We start from the raw sequence: 23,300 nt of genomic DNA, 5'->3' as shown, positions 1-23,300 counted from the left end.
AGGTATGGGAAAACTTCTTAACTTTGATGAAGATAACATCTTTCTTTGGATTCGCAGAAGTACTCCAAGGTATGTAAAATGTTGGGTATAAAAGATGTTGGGGCAGAGAAGGATATAACAGAGATGCTACAATGAATTGAAAGGAGGAATAATGCTTATAGGAGGTCTAATTATTGCAATAAGCAATCTGGGAAGAAAATAAAATTTGTCCATGAACTTGATAGATTGTTATTCTGGGTGAATTATGATAAGGTTTTTTAGGGTGATGAGGGAAGGTTTTAGCCATCTTCTTACAGATGAAGCTCAAGATTTTCTCTTCGAATGTAAGAGGTTTGAATAACACCGACATACGAGATATGGTGGAGGATCTTCTTTCTGAATAGAAAACCGACATTGTTTGTCTTCAAGAAACTAAGCTTGAATTTTGGTCTCACAAGCTGACTGGTGGTCTTAAATTTGGTAGATGGGTGGATTATGGTTTTGTGGAAGCGGATCGGACAAAGGGAGGTATAATTATTCTTTTGGACAAAAGGGTTTGGGAGGGGTCTGTAATTATCCACGGTATTCATTCCATCTCCGTTAAACTCTCAAATATGCACTCTGATTTTTCTTGGTACATGCCCGGAGTATATGCACCCATCAATAGGGAGGAGAAGAACCAATTATGGTTGGTTCGGTTGTCAGGGGTCCTTGTGAGGGGCCTTGGGTCAATACCACAAGGTTTCCTTGTGAGAGAAATTATTGTTCCAGGTTTGACAGAGCTCAGATTTCATCGAGGACTTGAATTTGATATATCCCCTTTTATTTGGGCCGGGGGGGAGGGGGAGTATACTTGGTCTAAAGATAATTCATGCAGAGTGGCTTCGAGGATCGACAGATTCTTGTTTTCTGCAGAGTGGGATGATCTATTCGGTGTTATCAAACAATCTACTCTTCCTCGTATTGTCTCAGATCATAGCCCATTATTTCTTGAGTGCGGGAACTGGTCTAATAATGTCTCTTACTTTAAATTTAAAAATATATGGTTGGAACATCCCGAATTTTGGGGAAATGGTCAGTAACTAGTGGAGTTCTTTCAACATTATTGGCAGTCCAGATTTAATTTTTGCACAAAAACTTAAGTTGCTGAAACTTATGTTAAGTTGATGATACTTAAGTTGCAGGAATGGAACTAAGTCCTCTTTTGGACATTTGAAGAATAGAAAATAGTGTATTCTGAATAGGATTCTGGAAATTAACCAATATGATGAAGAAATACCTCTTTCGGATGATCTACTTCTTTCCAAAGCAAGTTTACAAATGGAGCTTAAGGAGATTTTTAGATTGGAAGAAATCTCATAGAGACAATAGATGCCTCTGGTTGAAGCAAGGAGACAACAACACTGGTTTTTTCCACAAAATGCCTAATTCTCACAGAAGGTTCAATCAAATTGACAAGCTGAAAGTTGGGGGTAACACTAATGATAACATGGAAATCATTTCTAATGAGATTCTTAGTTTCTATGAATCCTTATACAGAGAGAATGAGTCTTGGATACTAAAGTGGGAGTTTGTAAATGCTCCTTGTATCACTAATGAGGAAAAAGAATAGCTACATCGTCGAATTCTAGAAGAGGAGATTCTGGAAGTAATCAAAAGTTGTGAAAGTGACAAAGCTCCTGGTCCGAATAGATTTTCCATGGGTTTTTACAAAAGGTATTTTGGGTAATTAAAGTCGATTTGTTGAATGGTCTCAACTACTTTCACAATCTTGAATTGTTTAAGAGAAGCTTAAATGCTTCTTATATTGCCCTCATTCCCAAGAAAATTGGTGCAAAGGAACTTAAAGATTTCAGACTAATCCGTTTGATAGGCAGTTTCTACAAGATTCTCTAAAAAACTTTGGCGGATAGACTTAAAAAAGTGCTTCCGAGTCTAGTCAGCTCCTCTCAAATGGCTTTTCTTAGCGACAACAACATCACAGAGGCGGCCTTGATTGCTAATGAATGCTTGGATTCAAGAATGAAGTTAGGAAAGTTGGGAATCCTTTGTAAGTTAGACATCGAACAAGCTTTTGATCATGTCAATTGGGTTTGTTTTGGCTGAATTTATTAAGGCAGATGGGCTTCAGCGGCAAATGGATTAATTGGACCAGATTTTGTTTTTCCTCAGTAAAATTCTCTATTCTCATTAATGGTAATCCTCAGGGTTTCTTTTCTTCGCAAAGAGGACTCCGACAAGGTGATCCTCTTTCTCCTTCTCTTTATACTTGTCATGAAGGGCCTTAGCAAGATGTTATACAGTGCAGTACATGCAAATTGGATCTCGGGTTTTCATGCGGACTGTAGAGGAACTGGGAATCTCAAAATCACTCACATTTTATATGAAGGCGACACTCTGATCATGTGTGATGCAGAGGAACACAAAGTTTTAATTTTTAGGATGGTTCTAACCTTTTTTCATGTTATCTCGGGGTTACACATCAACTTCACGAAAAGTTCTCTTCCTAGTTAATGATATGCCATATATCAGTCAACTTACCAATGTTTTGCAGTGCAACATTGGAACTCTTACTACAGAGTATTTGGGCTTACCTTTGGGAGACAATTATAAATCAGTGACAATACGGAATGAGGTGATTGAGAAGACAGAGAAGAAGTTGGTTGTTTCTTCTTTGGAAGAAACAATATCTTTCTTTGGGGGGCGGAGTCACTTTAATCAACAGTGTGCTCAGCGCACTTCCTACTTACACCATGTCTCTCTTCCCGCCTCCTTCCTCGGTTTTGAAAAGATTGGATAGATTGAGACGAAACTTCCTTTCGCAAAGAAATAAACAATCTAATACTTTATGCCTTGTGAATTGGAAATCCGTCACTCGAGCTAGAAGGAAAGGCGGTCTTGGTATTAAGAACCTAAAACGTCACAATGAAAGCATGTTGATGAAATGGCACTGGAGATTTAACAAGGATGTAGAGGCACTATGGAGGAGAGTGTTGGTGGAAAAATTCACACTTGATAGCCCCTGGAGTACAAAAATCTCTACAGCCTCTCATGGTACCGGAGTATGGAAAATTATCAGAGGCCATTAGAACAAATTCAAGTCAAGTATAAGCTTTTTGTGATGGGAGGAAAATCAGATTTTCGGAAGATGGATGATTGGGTCACACCCCACTAAAAGACCAATTCATGGACATTTTCAGCTTATCTTTTCAACAAAAGGGAGAACTTGCAGTAATCTTTTCAACACAAGGTAGAATCTTTTTCCTAGAAGGAATTTTAATGATTGGGAAGTGGAAAGACTGTATTTTGATTCAGAGGATAAACAACATAACCTTGGAGCACAATAAAACAGACTCCATAGGTTGGAAAAGCGATCAACAAGGTCTCTTTTCAGTCAAAAATTGTTACTACATGCTGGACTCTAGCAGCGACGAGGTATTATGTCCTTGGTAAAAGGTTTGGAGAAGCAAGGCTCCTTTGAAGGTTTCTTGTTTCTCTTGGATTGTTGCTCGAGAGGCTTGTCTCACACAATCGAACCTCCAAAAGAGGGGATTTCAACTGCGCAGTAGATGTCCATTGCGTGAAGAGCATCCGGGAGAAGTTTTCCACCTCCTCTTGCAATATAGGGTCACTAGGCCATTGTGAAATATGTTTCTGGTAATTCTGGGCATGAGTTGGATCATGCCAAAATCAATTGTTGAGCTCTTGTAAGGTTGGAGCAGAGAGAAAATTAGCAAGAAATCTCTAAGAACTTGGAATACCAACCTCAAGACATTTGGTGGACTGTCTGGCTTGAAAGAAACAATAGAGTTTTTGAAGGCACAACAAGAAACATTCACAGCCTTAAACAAAGATGTATTTTTATTAGCTTTTTGGTGCAATCTGGTAATTGAATATGATGTATATGGAACGTTAGATACAATAGAGGGTTTGCACAACCTGTAATTATGCCTGATGTACTGGCTTAGTGCATAAATTTATAATATCTTTAATTACTTATCAAAAAAAATAATACAAGAAACAATTTGTCATGACTAGAAGTGTGAGAAACCTCATAGGAACAACAACAAACCTAGTAAATTCCCACAAATGGGTCTGGAGAAAGTAAGATGTACGCAGCCCTAACCCTACCCTGGAAGGGTAGAGAGGCTGTTTATGATAGACCCTCGAGCTAAAGAAACGATGAAAAGAAATAATGACAGCAAGTAGAACCATACTAATGAATTAGCTTAGCAGATTCAACAACACTAACTATTGCAAGATTGTCCAATTTGCAGTCAAAATCTTTCAGTTCAATTTCAAACTGAACTTAAACAGAAACAAAACTAATAATAAAACATGTCTAATTTAGAAACACTAAGATGCATGCATAAACTTCATATAGCAAAAAGATCAAAATTTGACCAAAGCAAAAGATTAAAAAAAATATATACAAAACCACAAAGCATTAATTTGGAAACACACTAAGCTGAAACAGAGAATAAAAAGTCCAAAAAGGTCAAGAACTAAAACCAAGAATTAACTGTGAAACCCAATAGCAGAGACCAAGAATACAGTAACTTGCTAGATTATTTACATATTTAGAGAAAAGAGACCAAGTGTGAATATAGTTTTTTTAACAGCGTATGTCGGTGCACTCTTAACTGCGATAAGCCCTCTATGAGGGCTGACCTTTGCCTCAGTTGGACTATGTTCACTTCAAATAATCAATAGATGCAACTACTTAGACTTTCATGATTAATACTTTGGGAAAAGGTACAAACATGAATCTTGTAAAGAGTGACCGGTCATCTTAGTTATTGCTTTGTAACACTAGTTAGCAGCACAATCATTATGATCATGTCTCTTCCCTCTTTTATCCGCGTGATTATTTTTTTTTCTAGTGGTCTCACAATGTCAAAATTCCCACATCCTTAAGCCATATAATGATGATTATTATGAGAGCACAACAACACAAATAGGGTTCCGTAGTAAGAATACACTTTCTCTGAACACCTTCGGCACTTAAGCAGATAAATTCAAACTCATTGATTGTCAGCAACAAGATGTAATTTACATGGAACATCATTATAAGCCAATTGCTGGATACAATGCTTGTCACTTGGCTTGCTTTCTCCCAACAAACCTAAAAGAAAAACTTTTCACTAAAAAACTAACCTAATACTTAGCAGGAAGAAAATGAAATTACAGCTTCAGTGTATCAACAGTGGAATATTTAGATGCAGCTTCAATCTGAAACAAATTATAAACAAAGTTACGCAAAATACTCTTGACGACCTACAAATTATATGGTAAAAATTGGCTTCGTTATATTTGTACCTTAATAGGATTTCTCAAACAAGCCCTCTCAAGTTTCTTTACCTGTAGTACAATGTACAGACATATTCAGAATCAGACTTCCCATGCAAAAAATTAGGCATAAAAATAAATTCCTTAAAAAGAAAAGCAAAACATGAGCAAATTAACTTGTCATTCACAACAACCCCACCTTCTCATTTTTCTTTCCCAGACAATTTCATGTAATAATCATATTGCTATTACGATATAGAGAATAAGTGCATCTACTGCCATAACAATGATTATTGATCATTAGTTGCATGCCAATATGAGAAAAAGTTGAAAAACAAGTAAAACGCTCCTCCATTTTCCGGTATCTTCTTATATAAATGTCAGACCGAGCATATGATATTTGGAAAATAAAAAAGGAAAAATTTCATGAAAGCACTTTTTCTACCCAAGTACTCATGAAAAATACCTATCCTCCATCAGAGAAGGGAATTTCTCTTAAGAACGGAACCTAGAAAGAGAAATTATCCACACACAGAGAATAAACCATTTATGATTAACATTGGATTCATATAAATCACGTGAAAGCTAACCTTGTTGGACATTGTAGTAGAAAATAGGTAAGTCCTTCGATCATGAGGGATCGCATGCAAAATCTTATTAAGGGCCTTTTCAAAATCGTCATCTAGCAGCATGTCTGCCTCATCCAATACATGTTTCATGTATAAGTTCATGACTCAGAATACGCATGCATGCTTATCCAACTAAAATAATTTGTTGTGAAACACATATTTATATTTTCAAGAAACATAGACTTGGTTACGAATGGAAATCAAGATATTAAAAGATTGAATTCTAAAACAAGTCTGAATACTATTCTCATCGAATATAATGAACTGCATTTTATTTTGGATACATATTGCTTCAATTAATGAATTTCTTGCTTGGTCCAATTATTCACACCTAAAGCATTTAACTGTCAACCCACATGGAGATAAGCAAGTTTCAGGGGTACATATGTAGTCACATGCTTTCTGCGGCTCAATATATTGGAAAGTTAAAAAGTAAAGACACCAATGCTGCCAGGAAAAAATGACAAGCAGCTTCTCCTCTGACAAGAGATATACTGCATGCACGTTGTGGGAAATATGGACCAGACGGCATTCGAAATCATATCACTTGCCAAACATCAAAAGGCCTAGCCTTGAACATACAACAAATATCACTTTTAATGTCAACAGTGACATAATAACATATCCTTCAACCAAATGTCATGAATCAACATTGCACTTTTGGGTTTTCATACAAAAGAAAACAAAAAGAGTACATAAACAAGCAGAACGAGAACATCTCTGGAGATTTTCAGCATAAGACTCAATGGACAAACCTACCAAGTACTTTATCGTATGAAGAGAAAACCCTTTAGTAGTGGCAAGATGATCCAGTAGCCAACCAGGTGTTGCCAAAGCATCCAAATGAGCACTCAAACAAATGTCAGAGATTAAGCATATTAAAAATGTGTAACAACATACAATAGCTTTAGCAAATCTAGTGTAACAAGTCGTCCACATGGCTTACTAAACTTTTGCTGACAAGGCAACAGAATAGATGTTTGCATGTTGAAAATAAACCAGCAAAACAATTGACGAGTACAGTTAGAAGTTTTCTTTGTTAGGTAACCAAGAATTGTATTAGTAAGTTGCATCAAGATGATGCATAATGATACATCAGGAACCTCACAAAAACAGAGTCTCTGACTGCACAAACATGTCCGCTGATTGAAGAAATCTAGTAAACTATCAATATCATGTACATTTTTTAACTTGAACCAAAACATTAACAGAAAAGGTTGTTGCAATTTGTAAATATTCTCCTTTTTCGTTCAAAAAAGGATCTAATTTCTTTCCCTCCAAATAGTCCACCATATACAAGTAGGAATGGTTACTGTCATGACCCAAAATTTTAACCAGTCGTGATGGCGCCTTTCTCAATACTAGGCAAGCCATAATCTCAATGAACCACAACTTCTTTCAAGTCTGAAAATATAATATTTAAATAACATCCACAAATCTTACAATTACAGATACAACCACTCCCAAAACCTGGTGTCACTGAGTACATAAGCATCTAATTATGAATACAAGTCTGAAAAATACGGTCTGTAATAGTCTGAGACCAAATATAGTAAATAAAGAGATAGGTAAGGAGAGGCAAGGTCTACGAAATACGGCAACTACCTCAGAATCTCCGAAAAAACAAACTGTGTGAAAGAATCAACACCCGCTATGTCCGGAAACACCTTGATCTGCACACAAAGTGCAGGGTGTAGTATGAGTACAACCAACTCAGCAAGTAACAATAATAAATAAGAAACTGAAGATAGTAACGAGCTACACAGTTATGGTTCATTTCTAGTAATTCCAGCAAAGAATAGACATGCTATCAAATCTGGCAATTTAATGTCAAATCAATTTTTTTATACAGTTCATGTTCGTGTAATCCGTATATCAAAATCTTTCAGAGATTTCATAACAATGACAGATAGCAACTAAGTGCAACAACAAATGAAAATCAAGTACAACCTCTTAGGACAACAATCACTCACTGGGCTCTCAGCCCTCATCACTCTCTGGGCTCTCGGCCCTTATCACTCACTCTCAATGGGTACTCGTGCTCACTGGGGGTGTACAAAATCCGGAGGGGCTCCTACAGCCCAAACGCTATAATTTGCACGGACAACTCACGTTCCATAATATAAATATCTGGATCAGCACGGCCAACTTACGTGTTGCATGACCAACTCACGTGCTATAGTATAATATAAAAATATAAGAATACGCACGGCCAACTCACGTGCTATAGTATAATATAAGGATCTGCACGGCCAACTCACGTGTTGCACAGACAACTCACGCGCTATGATACCAATATCTTACAATCAGGCCCTCGGTCTCTCTCAGTCATAAATCTCTCCAGTCTCTCGGGCTCTCATTAATCATGAAATCAGCCCAAACAACAATGATATGATGTATCAATAATAATAATAGAGACTGAGATAAAATGTGCAAGTAAAAACTGAGACTGAGTACATATAGCATTTAGCAGGTAATTCAATAAGTACGCGACCTCTGTGGGTCCCAACACTACTATTGCATAGCCTAAGCTTGATTTTTAACATGATTTACAATCAAATCTTATCAACACATAGAGAGCATATAGCTAACAACAAATTAATCAACTTTACAGTTTTTCGGGGACGGACCAAGTCACAATGCCCTCGGTGCATACCCACACGCCCGTCACCCAGCATGTGCGTCATCTCCAAAATAATCACATGATGCCAAAATCCGTAGTTTAATACACCCAGGACCAGATTTAAAACTATTAGTTATCTCAGAGCGTGAAATTCTTTACTCTACTATGCCTTTGCCTTGCAAATCGGCATCCGAATGCCTCGAATCTTGTCATAAATAATTTATTTCAGTCAACAAAATTTATTGGAATTAATTCCATAAGAAAATACTAATTTTTCCATAAATATCCGAATTTTAGCTCAAAATTCGCCCGTGGGGCCCACATCTCGGAACTCGACAAAAGTTATAAAATACAAAATACCATTCAACCACGAGTCTACCCATACCAATTTTACCAAATGCTGACCTCAACTCGACCCTCAAATCTACAAATCTTATTTCCAAATTTCTAAATTTCAATCTCCGATTTACACCTCAAAATCATGTAATCTAGTCGGATTATTCGATGATAATTCAATATAATGGGGTAGAAATGATCACAAGGGACTTACCTCAAGCTTTCCTTGAAAATATATCAAAAATCGCCTCTCATCAAGCTCCAATTTGTCAAAAATGGTGAATGGGACGAAGTCCCTATTTTTATAATTCTGCCCAGACTGCCTCGGTTTTGCCTTGATCTTGGCCTTCGATCGAGGTCCTCAATCCTGGGTCTTGATCCTGTTCCTCGATCCTAGGCCTCGATTCTGACCCTCGATCATGGCTCTCGACCCTGGTCTTCAACCCTGCCTTCGATCGTGGCCCTCGACCTTGGCTCGATCATGGCTTCGAGCCTGATCCTCAACCCTGCATTCGATCGTGGCTTCGAGCCTGATCCTCAACCCTGCATTCGATCGTGGCCCACGACCCTGGGCTCGATCGTCCTTGACCCTGGGCTCGATCGTCCTTGATTCTGGGCTCAATTCTGGGCTCGAGTTTTCTAGGCTCAATTTATTTGGGCTCGATTCTCGGGTCGATTTTCTGGGCTCGATTTATTTGGGCTCGATTTTTTTGGGCTCGATTCTGGGCTTGATTTTCTGAGCTCGATTCTGGCAGAAGCAATTTCCAACAAAAGAAAATTACAGCAGCTGTTGTAGTTCAATTTTTTATCCGTTAACTATCCGAAATTCACCCGAGGCCCTCGGGACCTCAACCAAATATACCAACAAGTCCTAAAACATCATACGAACTCAGTCGAATCCTCAAATCACCTCAAACAACGCTAAAACCATGAATTACGCACCAATTCAAGCCTATTGAACTTTGAAACTTTCTATTTTTACAAACAACGCTGAAACCTATCAAATCACGTCCGATTGACCTCAAAATTTGTACACCAGTCATAAATTATATAACAGACTTATTAAAAATTTTAGAATCGTATTTTGACCCCGATATCAAAAAGTCAACCCCCCGGTCAAACTTTCAAAAAATTTAACTTTCGGCATTTCAAGCCTAATTCCTCTACGGACCTCCAAATATTTTTCCGGACACGCCTTAAGTCCAAAATAACCATATGGAGCTATTGGAATCATCAAAATTCAAATCTGAGGTCACTTACTCATAGGTCCATATCCGGTCCATTTTGCTAACTTAAATTTTTCAATTATGAAACTAAGTGTCTCATTTCATTCTGAATTCCTTCCGAACCCGAACCAACTAACCCAATAAGTCATAAATCAATTGCAAGGCATACATTGAGCAATAAATGGGGGAACGGGGTTATAATATTCAAAATAACCGGCCGGGTCTTTATATTCTCCCCCTCTTAAACAAACGTTCGGCCTCGAACGGGTTTAGAATAATATCTGGTGTCTCAAATAAGTGTGAATATTTGCTCTGCATCTCCTTCTCAATCTCCCAAGTAGCTTCTCCGGCTGACTGACATCTCCATTGCACCTTCACTGATGCTATTCTCTTTGACCTCAGCTTTCGAACTTGCCGGTCTAAAATAGCCACCGGCTCCACATCATAAGTCAAATTACCGTCCAGTTGTACTGTACTGAAATCCAGAATATAAGACGGATCCCCGACATACTTTCGGAGCATGGATACATGGAACACTGGATGAACACCTGATAGACTAGGTAGCAAAGCTAGTTCATAAGCCACCTCCCCAATTTTCTTAAGTATCTCAAAAAGCCCAATATACTGAGAGCTCAACTTGCCCTTTTTTCCCGAACCTCAATACACCCTTCATCGGTGAAATCTTGAGCAGAACCTTCTGCTCAACCATGTGAACAACATCACGAACCTTCCTGTCGGCACAACTCTTCTGTCTAGATTGTGCAGTGCGAAGCCATTCCTGAATTACTTTGACCTTCTCTAAAGCATCCTGAACCAAGTCAGTACCCAATAGTCTAACCTCACCATGCTAAAACCAACCCACCGGAGACCGACACTGCCTCCTATATAAAGCTTCATACGGAGCCATCTAAATGTTGGACTGGTAGCTATTATTGTAAGCAAACTCTGCGAGTGGCAGAAATTGATCCCATGAACCCCCAAAACCAATGACACAAGCGCGTAGAATAGTGCGCTCGGACTGTCCGTCCGTCTGAGGGTGAAATGTTGTACTCAACTGAACCTATGTGCCCAATTCTCATTGCACTGCCCTCTAAAATTGTGAGGTAAACTGCGTATCCCGATCTGAAATAATTGACACCGGCACACCGTGTAGGCAAACAATCTCGTGAATATAAATCCCAGCCAACCGCTCCGAAGAATAATTAGTACCGGCTGGAATAAAATGCGCATATTTGGTCAACCGATCTACTATCACCCAAACAGCATCAAACTTTCTCAAAGTCCGTGGTAGTCCAACTACGAAGTCCATGGTAATAGGCTCCCACTTCCACTCTAGAATTTCAAGTCTCTTTAGCAATCCACCCGGTCTCTGATGCTCTTACTTTACCTGCTGACAATTTAAACACCGAGATACAAACCCAACTATATCTTTCTTCATCCGCCTCCACCAATAGTGTTGCCTCAAATCCTTATACATCTTCGCGGCGCCTGGATGAATAGAGTACCACGAACTGTGAGCTTCCTAGAGAATCAGCTCACGCAAACCATCTACATTAGGTACACATAGCCTGCCCTGCATCCGTAATGCACTGTCATCTCCAATAATGACTTCCTCAGCATCATCGTGCTGAACCGTGTCCTTAAGGACAAGCAGATGTGGATCATCATACTGGGGCTCTCTAATGCGATCATATAAAGAAGAACGAGAAACCACACAGGCCAAAACTTGATTTGGCTCGGAAACATCTAATCTAACAAACTGATTAGTCAAGGCCTGAACCTCCAAGGCTAAAGGCCTCTCTGCTATCGATAAGTATGCTAAGCTGTACAAACTCTCTGCCTTACAACTCAAGGCATCGGCCACCACATTGGCCTTTCCGGGATGATAGAGAATGGTGATATCATAATCCTTAAGCAACTCCAACCACCTTCATTGCCGCAAGTTAAGATCCTTCTGTTTAAACAAATGTTGTAGACTCCGATGATCGGTATATACCTCACACTGGACACCGTACAAGTAATGCCGCCAAATTTTCAAGGCATGAACAATAGCTGCTAACTCAAGATCGTGGACTGGATAATTCTTCTCATATACCTTTAACTGTCTGGACGCATAGGCAATCACCCTACCGTCTTGCATAAGTACAGTGCCGAGACCAATACGTGACGCGTCACAATACACAGTATAAGACTCTGAACCTGTAGGCAACACCAATACTGGAGCTGTAGTCAAAGTTGTCTTGAGCTTCTGAAAGCTCTCTTCACATTCATCCGACCACCTGAACGGAGCACCTTTCTGGGTCAATTTAGACATAGGCGAAGTAATAGATAAGAAACCCTCCACGAAACGATGATAATAACCGGCCAAGCCGAGAAAACTCTGAATCTCAGTAACTGAGGATGGTCTGGGCCAATTCTGAACTTCCTCTATTTTCTTCGGATCCGCCTTAATTCCGTCACTGTACACTATATTTTCCAAGAATTCCACCGAATTAAGCCAGAACTCACACTTAGAGAATTTGGCATAAAGTTTCTCCTCTCTCAGCCTCTGTAATACAATACCCAAGTGGTTTGCATGCTCCTCCTGGATACGTGAGTACACCAGAATATCATCAATGAATACCACGACAAATAAATCAAGATATGGCTGAAATACACATTCATTAAATGCATAAATGTTGTTGGGGCATTGGTTAGCCCAAAAGATATCACAAGAAATTCATAGTGGCCATAACGAGTCCTAAATGTCGTCTTTAGAATATCCGAATCCTGAATCTTTAATTGGTGATACCCAGACCTCAAATCAATTTTGGAGAACACCCTCGCTCCCTGAAGCTGGTCAAATAAATCATCAATACGCGACAATGGATATTTATTCTTGATTGTAACTTTGTTCAACTGCCTGTAATCAATGCACATCCGCATAGTACCATCTTTCTTTTTCACAAACAGAACTGGTGCACCCTAAGGCGACACACTAGGACTAATAAACCCTTTTTCAAGGAGCTCCTGAAGTTGCTCTTTCAGTTCTTTTAACTCAACTGGTGTCATACAATACAGAGGTATAGAAATAGGCTGAGTGCCCTGTACCAAGTCAATACCGAAATCAATATCCCTGTCGAGTGGCATACATGGCAGGTCTGCAGGAAATACATCCGGAAAGTCTCGCACCACCGGTACTGAATCAATAATAGGAGTATCTGCATCAACATCTCTCACAAAGGCCAGATATGACAAGCATCCCTTTCGAACCATACGTTGAGCCTTCAAATAAGAAATTACCTTGCTAGGAACAAGATCTAGAGAACCCTTCCATTCAACCTTTGGCAACCCCGGCATTGTCAATATCAGGATTTTTGCATGACAGTACAGAATAGCATGACATGGAGATAACCAATCCATACCCAGGATTACATCAAAATCAACCATACCGAGTAATAAGAGATCAACTCTAGACTCCAGTTCCCCAATAGTTACTACACACGACCGATACACACGATCCACAGTAATAATATCGCCCACCGGTGTAGATACACAAACAGGTGAAACTAAGGACTTACAGGGCATATCCAGATAATGAGCAAAATATGATGATACAATAAGTGAAACTAGGGTCAAATAATATAGAAGACTCCCTGTGGCACACTGAAACAATACACGTGATCACTGCGTCGGAGGCAACATCATCTGACCTGGCAGGAAAAGCATAAAATCGAGCATGCCCGCCACCTGATTGGGCGACCCCTAGCTACCTGACCCCCACCCCGAGATGGCAGGGCGGGTGGTGTAACTGCTGGTGTTGGTGCCGTAGGTTGAGAACTCTACTGTGAAACCCCACTCAACAGCCTAGAACACTCTCTCTTAAAATGATCAAATTCTTCGCACTCGAAACAACCCCTCCTCTGACGGAACTGCTGCTCCTGATAACCCGAGGAATGAACTTCAGAGGCCTGTGCAGATGAGGCATGATGAGAACTCTGCGCTGGTAGTGCACTGAATGAAGACTGGCCTGAGTGTAGCACTGTAAGAACTATGGCTAGCTGATGCACCACGATGAGCTGGATGACCCGTCTAAGCGTGTCTGTAAGAACGACCCCTACCTCGGTGAAACTGACCCCCTGAAGGAACACTGTTGTAATCACGTGGACCACGAGGCCTCTTAGCCTCTCTCTCTCCATATTCATGGCTACGAACCATCTCTATCTGTCGAGCAATGTCCACTACCTCATCAAAAGTAGCACCAGATACTCTCTCCCTAGTCATAAGTAACCGCAGCTGATATGTGAGGCCATCAATGAATCTCATAATCCTCTCCCTATCAGTGGGAACCAACCAGACTGCGTGACGAGCCAACTCAGAAAATCTCATCTCGTACAGCGTCACGGACATATCACCCTGGCGAAGCAGCTCAAAATGCATGTGCAGGACTTCTCCAAAAAGACCACGGAGAACTGATGCCAAGTAGGGGGTGCTGCGCCAACAGGCCTACGCCTCTCGTAAGTCTCCCACCATCTGAGTGCAGCCCCAGAAAACTGAAAAGTAGTGAATGAGACCCCACTAGTCTCCAGAATATATGTTGTCCGAAGCATCCGTTGGCACTTATCCAGAAAATCCTGAGCATCCTCTAACTCAGTACCGCTAAATGGTGGAGGCCGAAGCCTCTCAAATCTCTCAAGTCTCCTCTGCTCATCGTCTGCCATAACAGGAACTACCGGGGCCTGAGTAGCTGTAACCGGCTGGGCTGGGAGCGCTCCCGGTATCTGAAGTCCCTGTACTACCTGGTTTGGAGTATGGGAAACAGGGGTATAAGTACCTCCCCCAGCCTGAGAAGCGACAGGTGCGGCCTAAGCCGAAACCACCTGAGCAAGACTAGTGTAGGCTGCCAATATCTGGACCAAAGTCTCTTAAATGCATGCAATCTCAATGGGCACAGCTGGTGCCTGAGCTGATCCTGTCAGCTCAGCTATATATGGAATTTTCTCCTGACCTAGAGCAATTGGTGGTACTACAGGTGCGGGTCCAACTGTGGTACGAGCTACACCTCGACCTCTACCTCGGCATCGGCCTCTACCACGGCACCGGCCTCTCGCGGCAACGGCTTCTCGCTGCCCTAACTGGTGGCACTGGTGGATGACCATCCGATCCGGTAGTACGTGTCTTCACCATCTGTGAGAGAATAGAATAGCAGAAATTTATTTTTCAGAATCAACAAATTCGCACAACAGAATACAAGAAAGTGAAATTTTCCTAAGGGTTCCGCAGCTTCTTGAAGATATTTACAGACGTCTCCGTACCGATCCGCAAGACTCTACTAAACCTGCTCATGACTCATGAGACCTACGTAACCTAGGCTCTTATACCAACTTGTCACGACCCAAAATTCTAACCAGTCGTGATGGCGCCTATCTCAATACTAGACAAGCCGTAATCTCAATGAACCACAACTTCTTTCAAGTCTGAAAATATAATATTTAAATAACATCCACAAATCTTACAATTACTGATACAACCACTCCCAAAACCTGGTGTCACTGAGTACATGAGTATCCAATTTTGAATACAAGTCTGAAAAATATGGTCTGTAACAGTCTGAGACCAAATATAGTAAATAAGGAGATAGGGAAGGAGAGGCAAGGTCTGCGAAATATGGCAGCTATCTCAGAATCTCCAAAAAATCAACTGTGTGAAATAATCAAAACTCGCTATGTCCGGGAACACCTGGATCTACACGCGAAGTGTAGTGTGTAGTATGAGTACAACCAAATCAGCAAGTAACAATAATAAATAAGGAACTGAAGATAGTAACGAGTTACATGGTTATGGTTTATTTCCAGTAATTCTAGCAAAGAATAGACATGCTATCAAATCAAGCAGTTTAATGTCAAATCAATTATTTTATACAGTTCATGTTCATGTAATCCGTATATCAAATTCTTTCAGAGATTTCACAATAATGACAGATAGCAACTAAGTGCAACAACAAATGAAAATCAAGTACAACATCTTAGGACAACAATCACTCATTGGGCTCCCAGCCCTCATCACTCCCTGGGCTCCCAGCCCTCATCACTCACTCTCAATGGGTACCCGCGCTCACTGGAGGTGTATAGACTCCGGAGAGGCTCCTATAGCCCAAGCGCTATAATCTGCACGGACAACTCATGTGCCTTAATATAAATATCTGGATCCGCACGGCCAACGCACGTGCTATAGTATAATATAAGGATCTGCACGGCCAACTCACGTGTTGCACGGCCAACTCACGTGTTGCACGGACAACTCACGTGCTATGATATCAATATCTCACAATAAGGCCCTCGGCCTCTCTCAGTCATAAATCTCTCCAGTCTCTCGGGCATAAGCATAAGCATGATTTCTAACATGATTTACAATCAAATCTTATCAACACATAGAGAGCATATAGCTAACAACAAATTATTCAACTTTACAGTTTTTCGGGGACGGACCAAGTCACAATGCCCTCGGTGCATACCCACACGCCCGTCACCTAGCATGTGCGTCATCTCCAAAATAATCACATGATACCAAAATCTGTGGTTTAATACACTCAGGATCAGATTTAAAACTATTACTTACCTCAAAGCGTGAAATTCTTTACTCTGCTATGCCTTTGCCTTGCAAATCGGCCTACGAATGCCTCGAATCTTGTCACAAATAATTCATTTTAGTCAACAAAATTTATTGGAATTAATTCCATAAGGAAATGCTAATTTTTTCATAAATATCCGAATTTTAGCTCAACATTCGCCCGTAGGGCCCACGTCTCGGAACTCGACAAAAGTTATAAAATACAAAATCCCATTCAACCACGAGTCTACCCATACCAATTTTACCAAATTCTGACCTCAACTCGACCCTCAAATCTACAAATCTTATTTCTAAATTTCTAAATTCCAATCTCCGATTTACACCTCAAAATCATGTAATCTAGTCGGATTATTCGATGATAATTCAATATAATAGGGTAGAAATGATCACAAGGGACTTACCTCAAGCTTTCCTTGAAAATATATCAAAACTCTCCACTCCTCAAGCTCCAATTTATCAAAAATGGTGAATGGGACGAAGTCTCTATTTTTATAATTCTGCCCAGACTGCCTCGGTTTTGCCTTGATCTTGGCCTTCGATCGAGGTCCTCAATCCTGGGTCTCGATCCTGGGTCTTGATCATGCTCCTCGATCCTAGGCCTCGATTCTGACCCTCGATCCTGGCCCTCGATCATGGCTCTCGACCCTGGTCTTCAACCCTGCCTTCGATCGTGACTCTCGACCCTGGGCTCAATCATGGCTTCGAGCCTTATCCTCAACCCTGCATTCGATCGTGGCTTCGAGCCTGATCCTCGACCCTGCCTTCGATCGTGGCCCACGACCCTGGGCTCGATCGTCCTTGATTTTGGGCTCGATTCTAGGCTCGAGTTTTTTGGGCTCAATTTATTTGGGCTCGATTCTGGGCTCGATTTTCTGGGCTCTATTCTGGGCTCGATGTTATGGGATCGATTCTGGCAGAAGAAATGTCCAACATAAGGAAATTGCAGCAGCTGTTGTAGTTCAATTTTTGATCTGTTAACCATCCGAAACTCACTTGAGGCCCCAGGGACCTCAACCAAATATACCAACAAGTCCTAAAACACCATACGAACTCAATCGAATCCTCAAATCACATCAAATAATGCTAAAACCATGAATTACGCCCCAATTCAAGCCTATTGAACTTTGAAACTTTTTATTTCTACAAACAATGCCGAAACCTATCAAATCACGTCCGATTGACCTCAAATTTTGCACACCAGTCATAAATGATATAACAGACCTATTAAAATTTTCAGAATCGAATTTCGACTCCGATATCAGAAAGTCAACCCCCCGGTCAAACTTTATAAAAAATTAACTTTCTGCATTTGAAGCCTAATTCCTCTACGGACCTCCAAAAAGTTTTTCGGACACGCTCTTAAGTCCAAAATTACCATACGAAGCTATTGGAATCATCAAAATTTAAATCCAATGTTATTTACACATAGGTACATATCTGGTCCACTTTTCTAACTTAAAATTTTCAATTATGAGATTAAGTGTCTCATTTCATTCTGAACTCCTTCCGAACCCGAACCAACTAACTCGATAAGTCATAAATATATTTCAAGGTATAAATTGAGCAATAAATGGGGGAACGAGGTTATAATATTCAAAACGACCGGCTGGGTCGTTACAGTTACCCATCTCAGTACGCTTAATAGTTGATATTATACTACTTCCACTCACTTAATAGCCGACAATCTATTACATCCGCTAAAGACTTCTATAACATGAGCTTTCGGGTAGATTTGAGCCTCTCATAAGGAAAAAGGTCACTGGTCTTACAATCCTAGGATGTGGCGTGGTGCAAAATGAACATTGTTTAGACTGAACAAAAAGCTTTGCCAAGGCAAGGCCAATGGTACACCAATTTTGTTTTTGCTTAGATTGCTAAAAGGATTCATCATCAACCTTTTACAACAATCAAGTACCTCTTACAAAAGAGGTATGGATAGTAATCGTTCATAAAGGACTTCTGTATAAGCCAAGGCATTTTGCAAAGTCAACACATAAGCACATTTCCTATCAGATAATCTAAGAAGAAAAAGCAGCTAGCATCCAGTAAAGGCCTGGATAGCAGAATTAGGAGCCCTTCTCGCAAAACATAGGCAACAACTTTAACAAAAGGCTGAGAAGAGAATGCATTTTCAAACATGTGGGGCAAGGTGACCGACCTTTTTTGGATAGGTAGGTAACTAACTATTTGACATCTAGTCTGGAATATTTTATACAGCTAAAAAAAAAATAGATGACCCCCTAAATTATTTAGAGGAGACATCACAAGCTTATGAAGCTAACTGCACGGTTCAAATAATGGCATGAGGCTACTGTGACCTGACATGCTTAGTCAAGGCAGGGTTGGTATATTGAAGCAACAACATCAGAGGTAAACTGCAGCCGGTACTCCTCTGTTTGTCCCCTAAACATGCACCGATGTATCAATATTACACCACCAACTCTTTTTTTTAAGGCCATCCCTCGGACCCCGCGCATAGCGGGAGCTTAGTGCACCGGACTACCAACTCTTTTTTTGAAAAGGTCAAGTTTATATTACACCACCAACTCTGCCTCGTATAGTATTGCCTTATAATATATCTTTTGGAAAAGAGATTTTACCATTTGTAACTCTATCTCTACTTGCTTCATCTTCACAAGAGACACAAAAATGTGGTACTAGATATCAATACTTACAACAATGTGAGGCTGTTTCCCAAGGGCGATGCTCTGTTGTACTGGACCTATCCCTCTAACCAGCTGTGAAACAATTACAAGCAATCATTTAACAAAACAACGTCTGGCTGAATGCCAATGTCAACCGTCATATATGACTGTTTCAACTCTGACACGGTCTCCCTGTTCTACAGACACGTCGCTACAAATACCATTGTCTAACAAGTGGTTATCAACCCTTTGGATTACATTTGAAGGTGAAAATGAGATGTTCATGCATGTAAATATGACTTAGTCACCACTGCACATTTTACTCCAACACCGGATCTTAAAGCTTCAAACTATTCAGCAATTTGAATCGCAAGCTCTCTGCAATGCACAAAGAAAAAAGTTGGAGATTAAATCACCAAAGAGCTTCTACAAAATAAGACAAGTAATCAAACGAATAAGGGACCTCATTGGAGAGAGAACGCAGGCAAAAAAGGCATGCGGAGAATCTAATAGGGCTTGCAGTATAGGAATTGCAAAATCTTCAGTCTTTCCAGAACCCGTTTGAGCCAAACCAATTAAGTCTTTGCCTAGAACAAAACCCAATCAAACAGTTTATAAAAAAAATACTTTCACCAAATAGAGGATGATATACAAAAGGTTCAAATAATAAAAAAGGATCAAAATACAAATAATGTTCTTTAGAAAGGTCTTCCAATCAAGTATACAAATTGGAATACTTTTGAGTGCTTCAAAGTCCAATGATAGATAAGAAAATGTATGATGCCAGCAATTTCGGAAATGAACTCTATGCTGCCAAAGGATCTCCCTCCTCTCTCTCTCTCTCTCTCTCTCTCTCTCTCTCTCTCTCTCTCCAAATTTTCCACTTCAATGTATGTGGAATCACTACCCAAAGCTCACCCCCCACTACTAGTTTATTAGCAGCACTCACATAATTTGCTTGACTGCATTTTGCATGGTCCACCAAACGTCCCTCAAATGCAACATTATATTTTATAACTTAGTGGAAAATTTACGTTGTACAAGCATATGGTTTCTGACCAGCTATGAGTCATATAAGGACCTTACAGGAAACCCACGTTACTTTTCCCCTAGCCATTCCAAATTTTCAAGTTCATAAAGAATTTATAGTTCAAAAATATTCTATTTCATGACACTAGATTGTATCAAATACCATCACTTGAGGCAATTGCATAAAGCTGTTGTTATCTAGATTTGAATATGCCCTGCCTACAATACCATTGTATCCAGAAACTAATTCTCTATCCCTAATGACAAGTATTTTATCAGACCTCCCCTCTCCCCAGGACTAGTGTTTAACATTTTAAAAAGTTACCCTTTAATTTATAACAATCTGAATCTACACCCTCCCAATAGCCAGAAAAAGGAAGATTCCTAGTTCACAACTCATCCCAACACTTAATTACCTCTCTCCATAAATTTGCTCTACAACAAAACGTTATGTCTCTATTCCGCACTTCTCTATTATCATAAATCTAGAATTTTCCAGTACTTCTCAAACAATGGCTTTCACAAAATCATGTCTTCAGATGTTTTGCTACCACGGGCAAAATAGGATAGTAGAAGTTTCAACCCCACAACCCAAAACATACCTAAAATACACTAGCATAATCAGCTTAGAATTTTAAACCTATTTTAATTATTAGCACATAGCTTAAATCCACTCGAAACATCATATTTATAAGGAGAAAACAGGTAAAATATAAGCAAGAAACAGTAGAACATACGCAAAGGAAAAGATGAAAAACATAAAGAAGGGAAGATTGAAAAAACCTTTAAAGGCATGAGGAATAGCTTCAGCTTGTATTTTAGAAGGAGTTTTCCAACCCAAATTATCACAAGCCTCAATCAGTTGATCAGAAACTACCAATTCTTTGAAAGACTTCGCTTCCTCTTTGAATTCTTCCATTTAGTGGTTCTCCACAGTAGATTCTATTAAGATAGTAACTTCAAATCAACAAACTGAATCACATTACTGAAAAGGGACTTAAAGCAAACCGAAAAGTAATCTTTCTCCCAATTTCTTTCTTTTTATTCTAGTCCATTTAATAATCCTCTTTATTTTCCAAAGACAAATAAACAATCTCTCACAGAAATCGACTCTGGATATTTCCCTTCAACTTTTCAATACTCAAAGCAGCAAATTTATTGGGAAGATGAAAAAAATAACTTATGAAGAAAAATATATGCAATATTAACTTATTGATAAAGTTTGTAACTCTCATACTTTATCTAAGCCATCTATGATTATCAAATAGCTCATTCAAAGGCATTTACAATCCAATGTAAAGTTACTTTTTTTATTTGAGAAAAAAAAAACAATCCAATGTGAAGTCACCTAAGATAAGAAAGATGAATTGTACCATTTAATGGACAAAATTTATCTCGTGTATAACTCAACAACATATTAACAAATAACAATTCACTGTAAGTCTTCATTAATCACAGCCATAAATAACACGAAAAGAAAGGAAAATAAAAGTAGAAAAGGAGAAAAAGGTACCTCGAAGGGCGTCTGAATTCGGCAGTGGTGTTCTTCAGTTTGTGTACTCCAACTAGAAGGTGCCCTGTTTACTTTTAATTTTTCCCTTTGAAGTTGTAGGAAAGAAATAGAAATAGATTCAAATTTGGGTTCCAACAATAGCAAACAGACTATATATTTTCCTTTCAAAATATAGAGTAACAATTTTCACACAGTCTTGACGGATTGTCAATAGATATTAAAAAATAAACTAAAAAGTATCCTATTTGATCGATTTTTAGGGTTCTTTTAATAAAATTATATATTTTTATATAAATTTATAATTGCACCGTTAATTAGGGTGGGTTTTTTATTTTATAAAAATAAAAAGAAAAATATTGAACCGTACCGAATAAATTTACATGTGAAAAATATATTTATATATTAAATTTAAAAATAATAAAGCATTAAGTTTTTCCTTGGGCCTCGGAATTATGAGAATAATTACGAGTCAATAAGTAATTAAACTCAAAATCCTAATTTCTCAAATCTATTATGTTACTCCTACTGAAACTAAATTATTTCCATCATATTTACTAGCAAGACACAAAGTATTATAGCGATTATGAGTAGCAAACTATAATATATTGAATATATTTTCTTTCGTATGATTTAGATTTATCGTTTTGAATATTCTTCTATAAATTTTATTCTTGAGTTCCAACTTGGTTAATATCTTTCCACTCGTATGTTTTATATATATATATTTTTGTCTTTGCTTAGTTTCTTTTATACTGATATAGAATAGTTGATGGATCTATACTCTGATCATCTTTCATGTGTTTTTAATTAATCACTCTTTAAACAGTAAAAATGTCTAGAGAGTTTGCTAAGTCATATAAAAGTATGTATGTTATTGCATTCTACTAGTGACTTTTATAAAACATTGAAAAAAAATCGAAAATTAACCGAATCATACTGATACCAAAGAGAAACCGACATAACTGATATGATTTCGAAAAATCTAATTTTCACTATACATAATAAAATAACTGAAAAATTGGTACGGTACAAATTTTATAAAATAACTTACCGAATCGAACCATTGACACTCCTAGTCTTAACCTTGTGTCATATATGTTAATCACATGATCTATTAATACAAAATAAGAATATTTAAACATAGTGGCTCGTTTTCAAATACCTTACATGTAGAAGTTAAGATCACTTGGGAGATTACACAAATTAAAAAATAAATTATAATGAGCTCCAAAATTAATTGACTCGAAGTAGTTAAAAAAACCATCTTATGCCAACTTACGATTTGGATGGATGAAACTACTCCTACAAAAATCTATTGTGTTATTTTACATATCTATTGTGTTCCTTTTTTAGTCATCTCTTGTGAAAAGAGTCACATAACTAAAATATTATTTGTAATTAGAATATCAAATCTACCTGACA

The 23,300-nt window shown here is 38.9% G+C and overlaps 1 protein-coding gene across 1 annotated transcript; it reads right to left on the bottom strand.

The window, feature by feature from the left end:
- Positions 1 to 5,018: 5,018 nt before the first annotated feature.
- LOC107806942 (DEAD-box ATP-dependent RNA helicase 10-like) lies at positions 5,019 to 21,992 on the bottom strand. Its single transcript, XM_075248254.1, has 7 exons — positions 21,879 to 21,992; positions 21,149 to 21,307; positions 19,800 to 19,923; positions 19,367 to 19,714; positions 5,859 to 7,570; positions 5,299 to 5,340; positions 5,019 to 5,211 (listed from the first exon to the last, which is right to left on the bottom strand). The coding sequence occupies exons 2-4, from the start codon at positions 21,282 to 21,284 to the stop codon at positions 19,687 to 19,689; spliced, it is 288 nt and encodes a 95-aa protein (XP_075104355.1). The 5' UTR covers positions 21,285 to 21,307; positions 21,879 to 21,992; the 3' UTR covers positions 5,019 to 5,211; positions 5,299 to 5,340; positions 5,859 to 7,570; positions 19,367 to 19,686.
- Between the last annotated feature and the right edge of the window lie 1,308 nt (positions 21,993 to 23,300).

The sequence above is a fragment of the Nicotiana tabacum genome, chromosome 24 (assembly GCF_000715075.1).
Source record: "Nicotiana tabacum cultivar K326 chromosome 24, ASM71507v2, whole genome shotgun sequence".
Lineage (NCBI taxonomy): Eukaryota > Viridiplantae > Streptophyta > Magnoliopsida > Solanales > Solanaceae > Nicotiana > Nicotiana tabacum.
The sequence above is the reverse complement of the archived record's forward strand: the minus strand, read 5'-3'. Positions and strand labels throughout refer to the sequence as shown.